This window comes from Apis mellifera, linkage group LG15 (genome assembly GCF_003254395.2).
Source record: "Apis mellifera strain DH4 linkage group LG15, Amel_HAv3.1, whole genome shotgun sequence".
NCBI classification, from domain to species: Eukaryota; Metazoa; Arthropoda; class Insecta; order Hymenoptera; family Apidae; genus Apis; species Apis mellifera.
The window spans coordinates 3639610-3661263 of record NC_037652.1 but is presented as its reverse complement, the minus strand read 5'-3'; the positions used below and the strand labels follow the sequence as shown (position 1 = coordinate 3661263).

Below are 21654 nucleotides of genomic sequence, written 5' to 3'. Positions count from 1 at the left end.
AGGTTAATTTTCTCCGGAACGGAAATCTGTATGAGAAAAATTTATTAAACCTTATCGATGTGTTTTTTTAATGAAGAATCATCTTTAAATATTTTTTTTTTTTTATATTGAATAAGATTTTTTTAATTTTTTAAATTAAATATTTAATCGATTTATAGAGAATGTGTATTAATTTTAATATATTTTTATTCAAATATTTTATGAAATTATAGATTTGCTCAGAGTTCTATCGAAACAAAATTTTTTATTTCAGACCAAAAATATATAGTTGGATAACTAATATTCCGGAGTTCGAATCCCTCAAGACCTAGTCTGAAACATCCACAAATATCTAGTTCTACAAACGAACAAGCGCGAAACATGAATCTCTATCCGATTTTCCGTTTTCATTCCTGAAGAGATGAGACGTCTTTTGAAGCTAAAGTTTGTACGAAAAAATGACATATATATAAAGGATTTAATTTTTTTATAATAGAAAAACTATTATTTATAAAACTTTAATCTCAAAAAAAAAATTTAATATTACTTTCGTATAAAGTTATTATACGAAATTTTCTATAGAAATAATAGAATAAAAAATAAAATAAAAATATTTTGTTTGAATTATTATTATATTAATAAGAATTTACTTCAATAATACGTCCAATTCTAATTTATACCCACGATGACTCAATCGTACGTAGTCATCCGAGGGTTAGTCTCAGATGGTAGCCCTTGTCCAAGCCAATTTAGCTACTAAACTTTTAAACGCGTATACGCGCCCGCATATGGCCGCGAAGAGGGCATCGCGAGTATTAAGAGTGCGTGTTAACCGTCGTTTTTCGCCCCTACCGGATTTTTCTTCGCGAAGCCAGCGAAGAGTTTCAGTCGGAACCGAAGTACCCGTATGCGTCATCGTGCCCGCATACCGCAGCGGCGAATTACACCCAGCCCTTCTCGCCACTACCCTCTTCTTGCCCCCCTAATGATGGATATTGTGGCCAGCCCCCGAGGGATCTCGTTCTCTAAACGATTCACAACCATACACAGGTAAGAAAGGAAAATTCTCGGGAAAACTAATCCTTTTATCTAATATTTTGTACAATCCTACTCAATATTTTAAATCTAAGAAAAAGTCTTTGTCGCGAGAATGTTTAAAATGTTCGGAAATGTTCGGGAATCTTCGGTAACGGTCGTGGGACCTCGTATATCACGGATTACATTGGAATATTTATGAAGGAATACAATTCGAATTTATTGTTTATCGAGGGTCTAATGCAAGATTTCTGAAGAATTTTGAAAAATTAGCGAGTGTACGGTTAAAAACAGTCATGGAAGAAGTTATTTATATTAGGATATTTATGAAATGCAGGTATGTTGGTAGATACAATTTGAGGTTATATACGATTTAATTTTATTAATATTTTCTTTCTTAAGTTCTTAATTCTTTGATATTGTTATTCAAAATATGAATGGATTTTCATTTGAAAATAATCGTAAAATTAATTATATTTCAGACTATTTCGAATATTTATGAATTGGGGACAGGGTTCAAGTCAAATTTAGGATATTGTCATTGCTTTAATGAGAGAAATTTTCTCATTGAATTATGAAGAATTTGTAAGTATATGATTAAAAATAATCACCAAATTAGTGTTTAGAAAAAATTTAGAAATAGAAATTGTAGATTTTGTCTGTCAAGAAATTGGTAAATCTTTAGAAATATGGTTTTACTTAAATATTTTATAATGTTTAAATTCAACATAAAATTTTTCCTCAATTTAGGAAATGAATTTATGAATTAAAACTATTTATTAAATAACCTATATATTTATGAAACTATTAACTTAAATTCTTTTCTATTGTTAAAATTTAAGGTTAAAATTGAAATAAGAATAAATTTAACTGTAATTAGTTACATTTACAGTTACATTTAACTGCATTGAAAAATAAAATTTCTATAAATTTAAAATATTTGTACAATATATACAATTTTTCAATCTTATTTTGCGAAATTAACGATAAGATATCAAAGTTTCAATTTCTATTTCGTCTTTTGAAAAATTTTTAATACGTTAAGGTTAGAATAGATTTTTTTTTCTCTCTGTTTTCCAAAATGAAAAGTGAACATTAGAATACACCTATAAACTTTATTCATCTATTGAAAATAATACAAAAAAATATCATAGAGGAAAAAAAGCACGAATTTAAAATAAAGAATTCTATTGAACAGTCGATACATGTGTCCTATTGAAGTTTCTGAATAGACAATTCTCTAACTACAGGCTATACTTCACGTGATAAAAAAGTCAAGATTAAGTCCCGCAAGGTTTCCCATATCTTAGTCCCGACAACTTGATGTTTTCAACTTCGGATTAAAAATAAAACGGAAATAAAAACGATCGATACGAAGTGGTATCGATAATGCTCGAATAGAAGAATATTTAGAATTTCCAAAGTTCGTGATTTTATATTAAAATAATTCGAGAGATCGTGGCATTTGAAAAAACTGAAATGAAACACGAAACACTAATGGCTGATTTCATCGCGATTTTTTTTTTTTAATCATGCTATTGATAAATACTACCGTATCTCTATCTCTTGACGAAAGAACGATGATGCAAACGAATTTCTTGTACACGTATTCGCACACATTGTATAAGGACAAATTATTGCATGATACGTCAAACGCGTATGAATAACATGTTTTAATGCACAAAAGAAAAACATCGAGAATGGTAATAGCCGCAAATGCCAAATGGAAAATTATAAATTAAAATAATTTCTTGAGAATGTTTATACATATATATATATATACATATATATATATATATATATCGATAATATAAACATGACATTCGATTTAAAGTAATAAAAAAATTAATAGATATAAATGTTAAAATAAATATAATAAATTTTTATGTAAATTTCACATCTATAGTGCGATTAATAATTAATAAATATAAATCTATAAGTAAATATTGAAAATTCTCCTACAAATTATTCAATTCAATAGGTATTATAGCGTAATGAAAAATGAATAAATACATATAAAAATAAATATAATAAATTCTATTAAATATTTAATTCATTGTCAATATTGTATAACAAAAATTAATAAATCAAAAGTTATGCAAATAAATATAAAAAAAATTCTTTATTGAATTTTTATATCAATGATATAACTGACAAATAAGAGTCATTAAAAAAACGTGGTGAGAATTGATGAATAACAAAAATGAATAAATTTCGATGAATTTTTATATATATATATACATATAGCGTAATAAAAATTAATAAATTAATATTCGAAGGAAATAATATTATCGTGATTTTGAAAAAAAGACTTACATATACGTATATAATAGCAGATCTCGAACGAACTTCAAGACAAGTTGCATACATTTGCAATAGAAATACATCTATTTATTTTTGACGCATTAACGAAAGACAATCGTGCAAAATTTCTAATGAGAATGTGACATGACACGTGAAAATATTTTCATAAAATGATTCGTTTTCACATCGATACGTGGCTACAAAATAAGCTGGTGCAATAGCACAGATTTGGCGTCAGATTTTGTTTTTGGCCACGATGAAAATATCCGAAATTTTGTTATCGTGTTCTAACTAATAATTTTAACGTCCTGCCATTCTGTTAAAAATTCTGATGATGCCATTGAATTAAATTTTATTCTTGTTAATTGTATCGTACGATTATAATTTATTATTATTAAGCTATACAACGATTTGATTTGAACGATTAATACTATATAATATGATATTAATTATAACCATAATAAGTAGTAAACGATATTGATTATTACATTATGACGAGTTTAGAAATTTTATTGATATATAATTTATTTAATTACGAATTTATAGTTTGTGCTGTTATAATATTTGATGTAAGCATACATTGAAGAATTTGGTGAAATATGTTAAAAATAAACACTTTTATGCGAAATTTTACGCAATTGTGTACGATGCAGAGTTTAGTCATCGATCACAAGTTTCTTTTGCAGCAAAATATTCTCTTGTAAAATAGATTTTTTTATTCCTTTCTAATATATATATATATATATTGGTAGTCAAGAAAATTTTATTAAAGAATATTTTAAAAATTTTTTTGGAATCTATTGATATTTTCCTCCATTTTGTTAATCATTCTTTTAATTGTCCACTTTTCAATTAAATTTTAAAACTAATTCCATCACATATATTTCATTCCATATAATAGCAAAATTCATTTATTATATTATTTGTCCATCGTACATTTTACCAATTCTTCGTTTTAAAATTAAAATTTTTCAACATTCTATGCTCGTATAATTACAACAGCCACTCATAAATTATCTTAATTCTTTTCTATTGCTAATCAATAGAATCTATTTGTACTCAAATTTAAATCTACCTAAAGTTATAAAATTATAATTTATTATCTTCTTATCTTTATTTTTCATCATTTAAGTTTACGACGCAAACTATTAATTAATAAATAAATTTCCTCTTCTCCTCATTTCCCAATATAATTAGTCAAAATTAGAAAGAGAAACGAAAGAGAGGGGAAAATTCTTTGAATACGGCATACGGATATTTACAAATTTTGCCGATTGTTTCGATCAACCGAATATCAAAAAATTCTATCAACTTTCCACAGGAACACAACTCGCCTCGAGGATTGAAAGATGTCACGTCATTGCGAAGATTAATAATACGAACAACGGCCATTCGCGTCACTTTCACGGAAAACAAGACCGTGAAGCACGTAGAAGACTCGTATCGTGGTCCAATGACCGTGCTCAAGGAAATTCCTCAACTTCCGCAGGGTCACGATCAAAAATGAGAAAAGGTGGAGGGGAGGGGACCAAGTCTGAGTCAATCTTGTTCAAGGAAATTGCTCAACTATAAGATATACGAGATTCTTTGAATCTAAATTGAAAATAGCAAGGGAAAGTTGGAATATTTGATTAGGTTTTTCCAATGACATCAATTAAAAGAAACGTATGAAGGTGTTTTAAACTTGAGTCATTTGAAATATGATAAAATAGATTAGAATATCTGGAGAAATAAATTGACAAAAATATTAGAAAGTCTTAAACGTAGCTAGTTCAAGAAGAAAGCTTTAATTCCTAAAATTATGGAAGATATTTCCATTTTTTTTTGAAGATTATTAATTAGAGAATTAATTTGAATTAATATTATAGTATATTGTTATTATTTTGAAACATTCTACATTCTACTAGCATCCATTAATTCACTATTGGAATATTCAATATGGCGTCTTTCATTGCCTTAATCCTTTAAATCTATCACTTACACAACTAAACCAATTAAATTACTTTGAAAAGGATAGTTACGAAGAAAAATAAAGGGAGGGAGGATACAAAAAATATCGTGAAATTGAACAGTTATATTTTTCTTATATTCTTATATCCTCCACAAGATGGAAAAATTTATTACAAACCTAATCTTATTTTTATTGTTTAAAGTTATATAATAAAAATTTATAGGATGTATTAAAAACATATAGAAATTAAATTCCATTAAAATCCAATGAATTCTGCGGAATTGCATAATAACTTCAAGAGGAAATAGTAATTAGTGGATTGACAATCTTTATATCCTATTCAAATTGCTGTTAATCATATTCATGTATCAATTCTCACAAAGGATTAATTTACAATCTCATCGTACTCTTATCAAATGTAATATAATACTTATTAATTCCCTCGTAGACCTGGTATCCTTCCAACTAAGGATATGCGAAGGTACCGTATGCTGGACGGGCGATGTCCACTTCCTGAAAAACCCAGGTGGACCTGCCGCCTTTCTTCGACCACCACCTGCCTCTGCCAGCAACGGGTTCCTCGCAACAAGCCTCGACTCCTCCTCTCGGCACCGCTTTCCGTAAGATAGTCTCGGACAAGCAATAGCAGCAGCAGCAGGCTGGTTGGCCGATTCGTTTCAAAACGAGAATGCGTAAGCCGTAATTCCACGCGATCGATAAAGAAAACGAAGCTTTCGATTCCAATGGCGTTTTGCGGAAAGCGGCGACCGGAAGTAACGAAACGGATGTAACGAAACGTGGACGATGCCTCGCGTGACGATTTAAGAAATTCTGATGATTCATTTCATGGTCTTTCTTTTTTTTTTGTAAATTTTTCTTTCTTCTCGTAATTTTAAATTTTATTAAAATTAATTTTATCAAAATGAAATTATAAAGGATTCTTTTCTAGTTGCGATTGAATTGATAATGAATCATTTTGAATATGGATTATATTTTTAAGCAGAAACGAGGTTTAAGATAATTTTGTCTCATTTCCGGAGATTAATGTTTAAAATGTAATTTAATTGAAATATAAAGTATAAGCTTGGAATATAAAGATAACTCAATTTTTGTAACCTTTTAAAATATTATTCTTTCTTTTCATCTAGTTTGAAGACGAGTTTCATCTAATTAAAAACATTTTTATTTTATGTTTATTTTATATGATCATATGGAATTATTAATATATATATAGAGAGAGAGAAAGAGAAAGAGAGAATATATATAGAATGATGAATCTTTTTGTATAATTAAAAAATGCAATTTTTGAAGTAAGTCATAATTATAATTAATGTGTTTATATAGAATTGTGTAAAATAAAATAATTGAATAAATTATTTAATCAAGTTTAATTGTATACATTATAAAAAATGACTATTATCAAACAAAAATAATTATTTAATAAAATAATTGTTTATGGAAAAATAAGAAATCGAAATAAAATTTTGTATTCAAAGTGTTTAAAATAATAATTAAACAGATTCATCAGTTTATTAACTGAGAGAAATGAAATGCTTCTAGATTAAACATAATCTTACATTTTTTGAAAAGTAGAAAAAAAAGCCAAACAAGAAAAATAATATAATAATAATTGTGTACTTTTAGTTTTATTATTAGAGATTTCGCAAGCTCAAGAAATTTTCTTAATTATAGAAAAAAATATGTAAAAAATTATAGCCACGCAACCCCATAAATGCGAAAATACACGAGATAAAAGGAAGGAAAAAAAACACTAGAAGTGGAAGAGGAAAAAAAAATATTGTTTATTGTGACAATATTGCATTTCTATCCTGATAGACAGATGCATTCTGTCTTAATATCAATGAATTCAGTGGAATCTTCATCACAAAGAAGAAACCTTGCAAGACGTCGAGAAAAAGAGAGACAAAGAAAAGCATATGTTATCATACGACTTACATATATTATCTTCGAAGTCGAACCTACAGACCTCTACACGCTAAAAATTACACTATGTAGTCACTAGAGCTCCAACAATGATCGTTCGTGTTAATTTCGTTCAACAGGCAGGACTAACTACCTAAATAGTGCATGCGATTGTTTTTCATCAGCGGGAACAATGGTTACGATAATTTCTTTGGCGGAACATTTTTAGAGATGACGGAAATACACCGGGTCGGAATATAGTCGTAACTAACCTTTCAGCTCCGTGTCAGTCGGTCACGCACACGATCAGTTCGATTCTGTGCTTGACTTATCGGTAGAAATAAGAACGGTCATTAACGACGTTAATTTTATGGTTTTAAATGAAATGAGACTTTAAATTCGTATAAAGAATTAAATATATATAAAATGAATTTTAAATGGTATTATTTGATAGAATAAATAAATATACAATATACGTAATAACTATGATTATCACTGGTAATATTAATGTAATAGAGAATTATTAAAATTTCCTGTCATGAAAAAATATTTCATAATACCGATAGATCAGTTCCTGAATGATAGAAAATTTATAAAATTATAGAAACTTCGTTTTCAAATGATAAATTTAAGATATAATATTGAATTTCTATTATTTCATCTTTCAACAAACGGAAAGGAAAACAAATTATATGTATCGATATATCGATAAATATGAAGATAACTTTACATACGGTGTATTGCTTGTATCGATGTTTCTCCGTAACGTTTTTACTGCAATACAAAACGACCTTGACGAACAGAGACAAGATACTCGACAAAATAGCTTGGCAGTTGACTTTAGATATATGAAAAATGCGAACTTATTTATCGTTGCACAGTATATATGTTCCACACACTCATACGAAAGATAGTAACTGCACGATTTTCCTTATTAAAGTCCTCGTTTGCTCACTTTGAACGCGTAACGAGCATGAGTTGCTAGAGAAGCATTGACGTAGCGAGAAAGAATCGAGCGAAACGATCAAACAGATAACCGAAGAAAAGGAAAAGGTAATCTGACAGTACTTACAGTATCTATCAGATTAAAAAGTAGCTGTATACAACATTTAGTAAATCACTTGCAAGTCGTCGTGTGTAAAGAAAAAAAAACATTTCCGGTGTTCTACGAGATACGAAATGCCCGCCGGAGGGCGTATCGATTCAGACAAAATATTTATGGGCAAGTATATTGTTTCGGAGCGTATGCGAATACATATCTAATAGAAACTTTTCCAAGATTTATATTTTTCTATTAAGATGTATCGAACCTATATGGATAACCAGTATTAATCGGGTGAAAAACGGTGAAGGAAATTTTTCCTACCGTATAGGGTAACACTCCCGCGTCGCTGTCATGCTTGAATGTCACCGTTGCTGTTTGTGAGCGGTTGAAAGCAGAGGCCACAATGATAGTATCAGACGCACGTATACACTGTGACACCGTAAAAGGCACACGCATGTATGTATGCACGCACGCGCGCACTAAACACACTCGCGCGTACGTTAAGCAATCATCACCGCACGCGACATATACGAAACATACAACCTCACCCGTTGGTGGCGCGCGACAGACTGAGACGAAACGCGGCTCACTAGACTGGAAGGGGAGGTAGCCGCGTAGTGGGAAGAAGAGACAGTAGTGGGAGAGACCCGTCGCATAGGTGTACGCCACAAAGATGGGGCCCTGTATTTTCGCTTTACTGTGATACGGTCGATACGGTGTTCTCTGTCGAGGAATCGATAAGATTTTAACTTTTTTCTTTATTTTTAACTATTTACATTTACGCATAAGGAAGATCATAGTGCTAAATACTAATAAAAAAATTATCTTAGAATATTATTGGAATATTAACAGAATACCAGATAATTAAAAATTAAAACAATTATATTATTTGTAATAGATAAATTATAATTAATGATAGCGATATTTTAATAAATATTAGTGATATTTCAGAAAAGAAATTTTCATAAGGTTGTCTACATGCAATTAAAATCAATAGGAATCAATGAAGATATGAAACAGCTTGACTATTGTATCTAGCTAACGAGTTACTTTTCCCATTCGATGGAAAAGAGCGCAATATGCTTTGAATTGCGAATTTCATACCACGTAACCCGTGCACACTCACGTACATAATGATACTATCGATCGACATTAAATGTAAAACCTGTATAGCGTCTGTATTAGTAAGTAAGTAGATTGAATAGAATCATTACATATCATTTGCATTTTGTTCATTTTGGTCAAAAAAATAGTAACTATCAAATTGTTGAAAAAAAAAAAGAATAAATTATTTTCATCGATATTAGATGGAATCACACGTACATCCCTGGGTCCTACAGGGTTTAATATCGCGAAGGGTAGCCGAGAGGAAGGAAGATAGGGACGACCCTAAAGCGAGGGAGTGCTGATGCTAAAGCCGCGAGCATGAAGGGACCTTCAAATAAAAAAAAAGGTAGGACCTACTGAGCAAGCAAGTGAACAAGAGAGAGAGAGAAAAGGAAGGAGAATCCGGTCCCCCTTCTTTCGAGACCAGGGAAAGGCCGCACCCACGCAGTTCTTGAAGATCATGCTGGGTCCCCGCTGGCACAGCCCTGAGCATATAAGTAAACACACCAAAGTTCTAGTACTTGAACATGAGCGAACATTTTCCATGAGGTTGGATATCCGTGAAACACGAATGCTGGTCACTCATATAAGCGGAAAGCCTTTCAAGTCAACCATTGGAAATAATAAATACAAAGAATTTGGATTGGAAATTATTATGGAAAAAATAAAATTTTAAATTGATAGTTTTTGACAATGCAAGATATATGAATAATGTAAAACATATAAAAAAACGAATGAAACATACCGTATATGATATACGAATTTGATCATTGTACTCTGATCACACGATCACATGCTTGCACAATATCGACGAAGTTGCGCTATGTTTTCGCTGTGCAATCTTCAATCTTCACCTTGTCTTTAAAGTGAATTCTCATTTGCCAGTAGTATAACGGTTATATATTATAACAATACTCGAATGTAAGATAATCAGAATGCACATGCTTGGCCAGCAAGTTGGTCGCTTAGGTTAAGCCAAAGTCAACACGTGGCAACATCGCGCTACAGCTGTCATACGCGTCACGCACCGAGTCAAAGCTCAACTTATTCTACATAAGTATTTTATAAGTTAGCCGAGAGATCTGTCTCTCATGACACAATACGAAACGAAACAACTAGCTGGAAAGAAATTGCACATTGTACGACTTTTGATCTGTAGAAAAAATCATTTCTCCGTTAAAGGATAGCATTGTGCGACCAGGGTACTACTGGCTCCGTGTCGGACTACCTAGCGTTACCTCGTAACATTCTCATGCCATCAACTTCCCTCTCCCGAAATCCCAGACGGGAAAGTGAGTTTCGGAATATGATTGTTAATTTTACGTAACATACAGCTTGCTTGCTTGCTAGGAACAAGTTTCCCCTCCTGCTTTTATTCAGATCTCCATTCCTTATCCGATTTGAATTTTCATGTCATTAGTTTTCCAATAAAAAGAAGTTATTTTTTGAATTTACTGTTTTAATTCTCACGCTGTTTGTGAAAATAATTTTCGTTCTCTCTCTCTCTCTCTCTCTCTCTCTCTCTCTCTGTCTTTCTCTTCATATGGAAATGAATTGCACGAATGCTAACTGCGTGAATGTTTTCAAAAAATAAACCAACGTTATCGCAGCAATGTTAACTTTACAACGAAGCAACGAAGAGTGGGAGCCAGAAGAGAAATAAAGAGAGACTGACAGTGAAAGAGAGGATGGAGAGATAGGGTTAGTCTGTATCAACTGTGCACCCTTATCAATTGGAAAATTGGTGTGTGCAGTGGGAGCGGAAAAGGAGGGGACTCGACTACGTTCAACTGATTGGAGGGGGAAGAACGATTAGGTTTACGCGCCTCCTAGGGGCGTACATATCGAAGGGACGAAATAGGGGCTATGTAGAATATTAGATTCATGTATAATTTTCGTTTCTATACCTTTATCGACCTTCATCGAAGAATCTTCTAAAGTCAGAAATTGTTCTAACAATCTGCATTGTCTATGCACCCTCGGCAAATTAGAAATTTCGAGCCGATGAAGGTAGTAGCAAGAGGAGAGAGAAGTGTTCATACAAAAGCCAGGGGCGTATCCAAGGAATAGATGGGAGCCTTTGTGTGTACGTTGTGAGGAGAACCGAAAGAACGAGCAAATGAATCAGCGAGAAAGAATACGAACGAATGCCAGAAAGGAACGGAAGAAGAGCGACTCAGACGTTTAGGGCGCATGCGTCATTCATCGTGGGCGTCGGGAATGTGTTGACACGAGAACCTGAGAGAACGCCGTGGCCCTAATGCCACGACGGTCTGTGTTATCGTCGATACTGTTCCCATGCTGCGGGTCCGCCCTGTGAAATCTGGGTTTTTCATCTTGACGAAATCAAATTTCTATTCATGTTAACTGTATAGAAATTGATAATTCAGAAATTATTCTACAGATGATAAATACAGCAAATGAGAACAAATATTCAAAAATTGATTAGAGTTTAGTTAATTTTCTCTAATCTCAATTATAATTGTTATATATATTTTCTTTAAATTACCATCTTTTTTAATATATTTAATGTAATTCTATCTGTAATATTTCATAATATATTTTTAAAGGAATATTCATTATGAAATTTTTATAAGTTTTTATTTAAGTTTTCTTTTATTAATGAAAGTTTATTTTTCACAAAACTTTTATCCGATATTTAAAAGTCATTGAGATAATTATGAAATTACAACAGATGATATTTCTTTGATGTAATAAATTTTATATTATATTATATTATACATATTATATATATTAAATATGTTATATATATTGCACATTATATATTATATATTATATATATTATAGAAATTAAACATAGAAGATAATCATATGACTAAATTATTACTCTTTTCATGATGTTTTAAATGTGCTATATAATAACTTTTATAGACTATAACATATAAAATAATTGTTAATAGATTAGTATTTATTTCAATATGTTATATATATATAAAATAAGATAATAAATGAATGTTAGACACATAATATTATTTCACATTTTACAAATTGGTATTAAAAATGAGACAACTATATATAATAAATTCCAATTTATATTATAAGATATTAGATTTTACATATGAACAAGATCTCATAGAAGGAATATAAAAAATTCTATATATTCATAATGTAATGAAATAATAAGAAAATACGCAATTGTTTATAACTTTTATCCAATCAGAATAAATGAAAATTTAATTTAACTTACACATATCTTTTATATAAATTTTTTATACTATTAAAATAAAAATTAGTTCATACATCTATTTGTTTCTTAATCAAATCTTTTTATTCTTATAAATAAATTAGTTCTGCATTTTTATCATGTACATACAAATATAGGTTATAATTTCGATTAATAATTATTATTAAGTATCAGTTAATTTAAAAAAAAATATATATTAAAAATAATTATATTATTATTAGATATTCTTATCATTAAATGTATTGTTATTTTATTATACATACGCATATTTGGTGGAACTACAAAGTTTTACTATCAACTATGTATATGTAGAAAACTAGTGTTGCTTAATATATACATGTAAACTAAGCATATAATCGATTGCATGTCACATGCGTTTAAATTCAAAGGATAGGCAGTTTTTCATTAAAAATCAGTGATAATCATAAAAATTTGTAACTATAAATGGATGCAATAAGAAACATTTCATTTTTGTACGTTCTCCATTTTCAATGATGCGCCTGTCACTTTCTGACTTGAATTTATTATGTTGGCAATAAAGGTACGTATAAAGTACAATGTATCGCGTCTATGTTTCACAAATACAACGAAATAGCAAAGCCTACTTTAAGAAGTTTAAGAAGAAAGCTTTTGCTACGTACATGTACTTTCATATAAGTAACGTACGCAAATGTACTCCTACATATCCAAACAAACTTGCGTCCCATGTGTACACATATACGTACGTGTATCGTACATATAACGTGTACATGTAATAAATATATATATCTGAATATGAATAAGATAAAGGAAAAAGAAAGTGGATAAAAGGGAGAACGTATGGGACAAAGATAAAAAAATCTATATCACAGGTGCATGTCGGTGCAATCATATATGTACAGTAATATATAATTATATATATAATTATGTATATGTATGTATATTAATTATCATTTATTGTGCACATAAGGGACATGTTTCCACGCTTTGTGTGCATCCTCTGTTTACAAAGGATACTTATCAAAAATCGAAGATGGTATACCACAATGAAAGCCAAATATGAAACCGAGCGAACAAAGAACGCTGGACAAATGCGTATATTGAATAGTGGGAAACATGGAAAGGACAACACAAAAGGATATCTATGGGTAGGATATCACGGTGGGATGCTACAGGAAACTTTTTCAAGAGAAAGAAAAAAATTCAATCATCAGAGAAACGCATTTGAGAAATCTACGAAAAGCGATGGGAAATGTCGGAGAAACAGCACACCGTCAAGGGATGAAATAAAAACAAGGTTGAGCGAGCGAGAGAAATAGAGAGAGAGAGAGACAGCGCGCATCCAAATTTCGGAGGGAAAACTCCTACCTTTTACTGGGATAATCTGGGATTTCAGAGCGATGTCATAGTAGAATACGTTGGTTGCGCTAGGCGAAACCGACGGTCGGCGATGGCCGTGCAGCTCACCACTGAGAACACTGAGGTCGCTCCATGTCTCTCACTCGACCCAAGCCACGACCCCGCCCATTATGGGCCTACTAATATTCTCTAGGCCGTATTTTAAACCATAAATCACTAAGTGCGTTCATATGTTATTAATCAATCTTTTCTCTAAATCACTAAAAATATTTTTTGATATTCCGCGTAGCGATATCTGCGTCGTAAAATTATCAGCGTTCTTCGTCACTGACGTCAAATGCTTTCACAAACTTCGCTTATTTCACCGTAAGTTAATGGTGGCACCACTTGCTTGCCTTGAAATAGTCATATTGTTTTCCACCAATATCGATGGAGAAAAGACTTAACGAACGAAAAGTATAATTTCTTCAAATAATATATATATTTTTATAAAAAACTTTTTTTCGTTATATTTGATATCATCTTTCTTTTTGAAATTATTTAATAATATATAAATTATATTAAAAATATATTAATGCATTTAAAAATAAAAATATATTTATCTCTCTTCGTTTATTTTGTGTAAGTATATCATCAATGTATACACTATTTGTATACATACATATACTTCATAAAGGCCTTCACGATGAAAGAATGGCGAATTCATTGTTTTTTTCCACTATATACTTTTTCAGTTTTTGTATCATATCATATAATATATTATAAATACTAATATATTATAATACAAATTATTTTAAATAGGTTCCCATAAACTATATTTATTTTTTATTTTTTAAGATTATATATATATATATATATATAAAATCATTGGATTTAAATTTTATCAATTTCTTAATATAATTTTAATTTATTATAGTTATTAAAATAAAAATAAATAAAAATTCTGAATTGAATTAAGTTGTGAAGAAATCACCTGGAATAGTAGTTCTTGACCCCACCATTTTATTATCCATTTTATTATATATATTTTCTTTCATCTTTAAGGATTTTTTAAAACATTTAAACAAATTTTTATAGTCTTTTATCTTTGATAAATGATTTGATAAATGAAGGAAAAAATAATAAGGGATGTAAAATCTTTCCTTAAATTCTGTAATCACAAGATGTCGTCACTTCACTATTCAACCAATCAGGGCGTTTTACGTTCCGATCGTTATACACAATATTAGTTTATTCAATTATTTTATTATAAAATATGAAAAAAAATTATAGTATTTAATTGTAAAAAAATAATTAATATTTTTAATATATAAAAAATTTCTAAATTTTAATTTTATAAAGATTTTAAAGCAAATTTAATAAATTACTCGAAAAACATCGAAGATACCCGAAAGAGATTCAACGTGATTGGATGGCAAAGATCACATGATCAGTGATGCTTGAAATATTGGTTTAGGTTGACTGGTGGGGGATATTCATAATTCTTAAGTTTGGATTGTGTCTTCACAAAGCAAGAGATAGATTCGAAGGAGCTCGTGCTTTCGAGCACATAGTTTACGAGTTCGATCGCAGTATCTGGTTTCAGCGAGTGTTATGTGAGTTGGCGTAGTGGCGAAAAAGAGCTTAAAGTGAAAGGAAAAATCGCATGAAGAGGCAGAAATTGACGGGCGCTGCTTGACGGATAATAATATCAGTTTTTAAAATAGAATGAACATCGTTTAGTGCGCGTACATATACAGACACGTACGAGATATTGCTACAAAGTTAATTTCACGTTTTACGAACATATATGTACACGCGCGTGCGCGTTGCGAGGGTACGAATACATATAGTTTCGCTGTCGAACGGTGATATATTGTGAAAAATCCGTGTGGAGCAGCGAAAACAAACAACTCGTGTCCGCCATCTTGTGCCTCTCCAGCTACGTTGAAAGGAAAGTGAGAGAATTCGGACCGACGTGTGTGATTTTATTCGGTGAGAAAAAAGAGTGTAAGTAGAGGTGACCAACGGTCACCGAATGTGGTCAAAATTGCAAAAAACACGAATAGGGAGGACTGCGAGAGAACTCAAAGAAAGCGAGACGAGGTAGCATTGCGCTCATAGGAGGTTCGTAGGATACCCCACCAAGTTTATTCCTCCGCGTTCCCCCTACCCTTTTGCCCTGGATCCCGAGATTATTGCGCAGTTAGAAAATTCATTGAATACAAACATCGTCAAAAACTTCGTTGCATCTTTGGAAAGTGACCCGCGGACATTATACGGTAAGATTTTCGACAGGTTAAAAATTGATTATTCCTCCCCTCCTCCTATATTTGCTTAATTTCGATATAATATAGAATGAAGTTTTGTTTTTGTTTTTTTTCTTTCTTTATTTTTTTTTTCCATAAATATATTATTTTAAACGTTATATTATGTGAAAATAATGAAATTGATTTTTGAAATTTCTCGCGTTAAATATTGTTATTTTTATCGATTTGTTTGAGGTCAAATTTATGTATTAAATTTACTGATTAGTTTAACACGATGAAAAAAATATTTATTGTTATTTGGTAACAACATTCTGATATCATTAATGACGTATAGCAAATTGAATTAAAATGAAATTAAATATTTCATTTTTTTTGTTTTGAGCTATTGCATATTGACGGAAACTATCAATCGACTTTGACAATTTTCAATTTAATTAATTATTTGTTTGAGTGATAAGATTAAGAAATAATTCATTTTTTTCAGACGGGTTGGTTGACTTTGTGAGTGATACGAAATTATTATAAAGCCATGACGAATTCGGTACCGAAATTGAAAAACAAGGTAGACCGGCAGGGTTCGCCAAATGTCGGCATTGATCGACATCATCACCGTTCGATAATTACACTCAAACCGCCGGCGTATGTCCACATGAGTGGGAGATCTCATGGCAGAAGTTCAACCGGCAGATTAAGCTGCAGCCCACACGGTTCTTCAAAAGGTTCGAGAAATTCACCGTTGCGGTATGAATATAGTCCGCGCGGCAGTCCAACAAACAGTTTTTATGCGGGTGCAAAGTTTTCTGAACCGCCATCTCCTGCGAGCCTTCCGAAACCACCGAGCCATTGGACTACGAGACTGATGAGCAGTTGTCAGCAATCCGACAGGATTTGCGATATTTCAAATCATCTGAAGATGATGTTAAACGTCCAAGCCTGATATATAAAGACCAACAGACCGCTAAAAACGGTTACCAGCTCCTAAAAACAAAGAGACAGGTACGATATTATCGTCCCCCCCTCTTCGATTTAAGGATGTATTTTTTTTCTTGTATGTGATGTCAAGCTGTTCGTTTGAAACAAACAAAAAAAAAAAAAACAGAAGTGTTTATAACTGCGCGATACCACAATCTCTAAGAATGATACACAAGTAATATTGCAATTAGAACAGGGCACCAGCGTCTTCAGTTTCATGGTACAGATGCTGCGTGAAAAAAAACTACAATTCGTTCTTTAAACTACTATACAAAACATATAAACATTGAATATGAAAGACGCAGGTGCGTCTGCCGTGAACCATGATTCAAGTATATAATAACTTGTAACAATTCTATTATGCGCCGTCTATGAAGATATAAACGTATGTATTTTAGATTATTATTATATATGATTAACTTGCAGAGACGCATACATATACACAAATACACAAACACTGTTATATTATCTGTTTGACGAAATGGTACGAAGACATAGGCAAAGCTGCATTAGCTATTTTTAGGAACAATAGCTATTTACATTTTTTTTCTTTTTTTTTTTTTTTTTTTTTTTTTTTCTTTTTTTTTTCTCTCCTCCTTTAAGCTCAAAATTGCTATATCTTAGCACTGTTGATTATGACAGTATATATGTTTTATTGTTTATTAATTATAATCCGGAATTCTTTCCAAAACAATTATTTAAATCTTTCTTTACCAGATATATACTAATTGCTTTTTTCTGATTAAAAGATACTTTATATGTACATCATAAGTGGTAAACTTTAAGTATTACACATATTCATCTACTGCTCTTTAGCATAAACCTAAGTATCAATTAAGTATAACTTTGACTAATGATTACTCTTATATAATTTCTTGTCTCTCAGATTCAGTTAAGTTTTCAATGGCAATAGATTTTGTAGAATTCACATGTTCAGTGAATCTTTAAGTCAAATTATCCTTGAAAAATCTATTCTAATAAAATTTTTGGTTTTTATTTATCTTCTTTTGTTCTTGAAGATATATTCTCAATCATTTTGCAGCTTTGCAATACTTCTGCAAAGCATTATATAAGATTTAAGTAATTAGTTTCCAGTGTGCATACAGATGGATACAATTTTTTTGAAAATTCGTATAATTCATGAATGAGAGAATGATAAGATTGTATGAATGAATAATGAAGAAAATGATTTGATATGTATGATGATGGATGTTTTACTATTCTTCTTTTTTTTTTTTTTTTCTCAAAAAAATTCATAATTAAGCAATATTTCTGCTTAAATTAACAAAATTTTTAGAAGATTCTCTATAAATGACAAATTTAATTTTTATCTAATATAAGAAATCCAATTAGAGGCTTGTCATTAGGATTTCATTATAAAATGATTTTACTTATCTTTAGAATTGAATAACGTTTAATTATTTGATATTGAATGAAATTGTGAGTTCACAAAATTTTTTGGTTCAATTCTAAATATATGTGTTCCAAGAAAACATTTCAAAAATGAAATTTTTTCTGATTTTATATCGTTGTAAATGAATTTTTTTTTCTAACATTGCATATGTTATATTATAAAAATAACAATAATTTTTAATTTTTTTTTTTTTTGCATTTTCTTTTTTCTGTTTATCTTCTCTTTCTCTCTCTCTCTCTCTCTCTCTCTCTCTCTCTCTCTCTCTCTCTCTCTCTCTCTCTCTCTCTCTCTCTTAAAATACAATATTTAATTATAGATTGACCAAATTATTTAAAGTGATGTTTTAACTAATTATTATTTTCTCTGATAGGAAACATTGCTTTCTTTCTCTTTTTTTTTATTTTCTTCTCTCTTTTTTTAAATTATATTGGTTCCATTCTTTCTTTATTTAGTTGTTACCATAAATTAGGAATTGGATGCAGATCTCAAGAAGAAAAAAATATCTGAACATGTGTATATTCTTTGTGAAAGAATGAGAGTGAGAGTGAGAGTAAGAATGAGAAGGACTGGAAGAAAAATAGTAAAACGTGCAATTTCGAACTTTCAATTACTTTCTCCATCTTTGTAGTCTTGTAAGGCAAAAAAATTTTTAATCGTATCTATAGCATCTGACAGCATCACCCGTGGAATGGTTGATAGAGAAATTTTGATATAGAATCGACGAGAATTCATTGGTTTTCAGTTGACCGGTTCTCATCGAACAGGATCTCGGTTTCTTATTTTTTTTTCTTCTCTTTTTTAATAACAATGCGTTAAACAAAACAGCTTGGAAAATTACTAACCAAAAAAGCGTAATGGTGTCAAAACAGGAAAAAAAAATATATATTTTCTTCTTCATTTTTGTTACTTTTATAATTCAATTCATAAATACGTTTTCAGTTTAATTTTTTTCAACTCATATTCTTTCTCTAACACCATATTTTTTTAAGATCCTACAAAATTTTCAAATTTCAATTTTTTGATCATCTAAATTTCACAGAAAAAAATTCTTTTCTAATGATAGTAATATTTTGATTGAAGAACCGGAAGATAATCAATGATCGCTATAATCCTTGCTAAATAGTTTCTGCTCTCGTCGGAAAAGGAATTGTTTGAACGATTGAATAGATAGATGATAGAAAGAAATGAATGGGGCAGGATTATATCCAGAAAGTGTATCGTTTTCATCGCATAAATATCATTATTTTTTTTTTTTTTTTTTTTTTTTGGTAAAGAATTTGTAGAGAATTCTTCAAGGAAAAATTTCCCGTTTGTTTGATGGCTTGTTTCTGAAGGAGAAAGTACAATGATCTCTCTCTTTAAAAGTTAGGGAATTCTATTCTTTCTTTCTTTCTTTTTTTTTTTTTTTTTTTTTAATTTTTCGAATCATATTTGTATAAATCATTATATTAAACCTAATATTAATTGTACATATATATATGTGTCAGGATTTTCGAATGAAAAAAATTTGTCAAGTTCGTTATGAGTTTTTTTTTCTTAAAGGACTCATCGGACACGAGATAAATGAATTAAAAAAAAAAACACTGCCGTCCTGTGGGAAATTGATGGGATTGGAATCGATAGAATTTTTTGAGCATGCGAAGATTGTATCGCACAGACGCGCATCGTTTGTGAATTTGTGTAAATAATGGACAAGTGGAATGGAAATAAGAAAGTTGCAATTTCGAACATTTGTAAATGTACTGTAAAAAAAAGAAAAAAAAAAAATTAATGTACATACGAAGAATGCAAAAGAACGATGTGTATTATGTATATATTATATACATATAAATAAATAAAAATATATATATATATATTATATACATAAAAAAAAAATAATCTCGATGACAACGGCATTTGTTCCGTTCCGATCGAGAGCATGGATCTTAAAAAATTTCGAAAAATCTCCAAGTATACAGCAATATAATTAAGCATAATTACCTGTTCGAGTCTCGCAGAAATGCAAAAAAAAAAAAAAATAGTCAGTATGTGCAAAGGTGAAAAATAAAAAATAAAAAAAGAAAAAATGAAAAAAAAAGAAAAATAGTCGAAGGTTGCCAGGCTCGATTCTTCAAAACGATCTTTGAGAATACACGAACAAAACGTGTAATCGAAGAGAAAACATATTGTGTCATTGCATGATAAAAAGAAAAAGATGAAAAAAGGAACAAAGAATGGCATCCGCGTTGAAAAGTGATGCCAAATAAAAAAAAAAAAGGCACGAATTACAAAATGATGAATAATCAACCAATTAATAATTTAAACATGATGATAAGAAATTAGCTGTGATGATGATCCTATAGATACTACTAATTTTTAATTGGTAACTGATCAACATATATATATATACACACACACATATATATATATATATATATTATATATTATATGTATATGATTAAACGATAAGATGGGTTAATTTAAGGAACGTTCAATATAACTATGATATATAAAATAGAAGATAATACATTCTTTTTTAGAGAGAAAGAGAGAGAGAGAGAGAGAGAGAGAGAGAGAGAGAGAGAGAGAGAGAGAGAGACGCCAGACAACACGAAAGAAACATAAAAACATTGTGTGAATAGGAAAAAGATAGGGGGATGTTTTTCTTTGTCTCTTGAAACGTGGATTTGGAATCCCGTGCACTTCTACGTATTATTAATTATCCATAAAACTTAGTGATTAGCAACGTATTTTCGCGCGCGATAGTGGAACACAACAAATAATAAACAGAAATAATAAAAATAACGAGAGCACAGACATTAATATTATTTAGGAACTCTTTCGAGTACGTCCATCTTGTGTGTCGTAATCCACTTTCGTGACTTTAAGATGAAAATATAGCTGGTAGTTCTAATTATAAGAGCCAACGAGAGAACTTGGATCGTTTCGAAAAATGGGATCGAGGTCGGGAGGCGGAAATTTTATCTTTGAATGTTGTGTTTCCGGTTGAAGAAATCGCGAGATATCGTGGTGATGGATATTGCTTCTTTCCGTTTTTGGTTTTACGCTAATATTTTCCGTGGATCGAATTTAATGCGCATGCCATGAATGAAAGGAAGTAGTAGGTCTTTTCCTTATTTTTTTTTGTGGAAA

The 21654-nt window shown here is 30.4% G+C and overlaps 2 protein-coding genes and 1 long non-coding RNA gene across 10 annotated transcripts in view; 2 read left to right on the top strand and 1 right to left on the bottom strand.

The window, feature by feature from the left end:
- LOC408543 (RING finger protein 44) overlaps positions 1-14257 on the bottom strand; it is a 32360-nt gene extending 18103 nt beyond the window's left edge. For 5 of the 8 annotated variants that reach the window (XR_003306127.1, XM_026445348.1, XM_016916576.2 and 2 more), the window contains exon 1: positions 13897-14257. Coding sequence is in view for 1 of the 8 variants with exons in the window: in XM_006560654.3 (XP_006560717.1) it covers positions 8559-8590 (32 nt within the window). In the remaining 7 variants the exon portion in view is untranslated. Of the gene's footprint in view, positions 1-8558; positions 8913-10089; positions 10498-13896 lie in introns of those variants that run through there. The other 3 variants (XM_016916579.2, XM_016916578.2, XM_006560654.3) reach the window with 3 other exon arrangements.
- On the top strand, positions 600-6496 carry LOC113219255. The gene is made up of 3 exons (XR_003306128.1): positions 600-1351; positions 1497-1599; positions 4640-6496. It is a non-coding gene; the product is annotated as an uncharacterized LOC113219255 (long non-coding RNA).
- A 1111-nt stretch (positions 14258-15368) lies between the features above and the next one.
- On the top strand, positions 15369-17265 carry LOC726543 (proline-rich nuclear receptor coactivator 2). Its single transcript, XM_003249680.4, has 2 exons — positions 15369-16148; positions 16621-17265. The coding sequence occupies exon 2, from the start codon at positions 16666-16668 to the stop codon at positions 17071-17073; it is 408 nt and encodes a 135-aa protein (XP_003249728.1). The 5' UTR covers positions 15369-16148; positions 16621-16665; the 3' UTR covers positions 17074-17265.
- The last annotated feature ends 4389 nt before the right edge of the window (positions 17266-21654 follow it).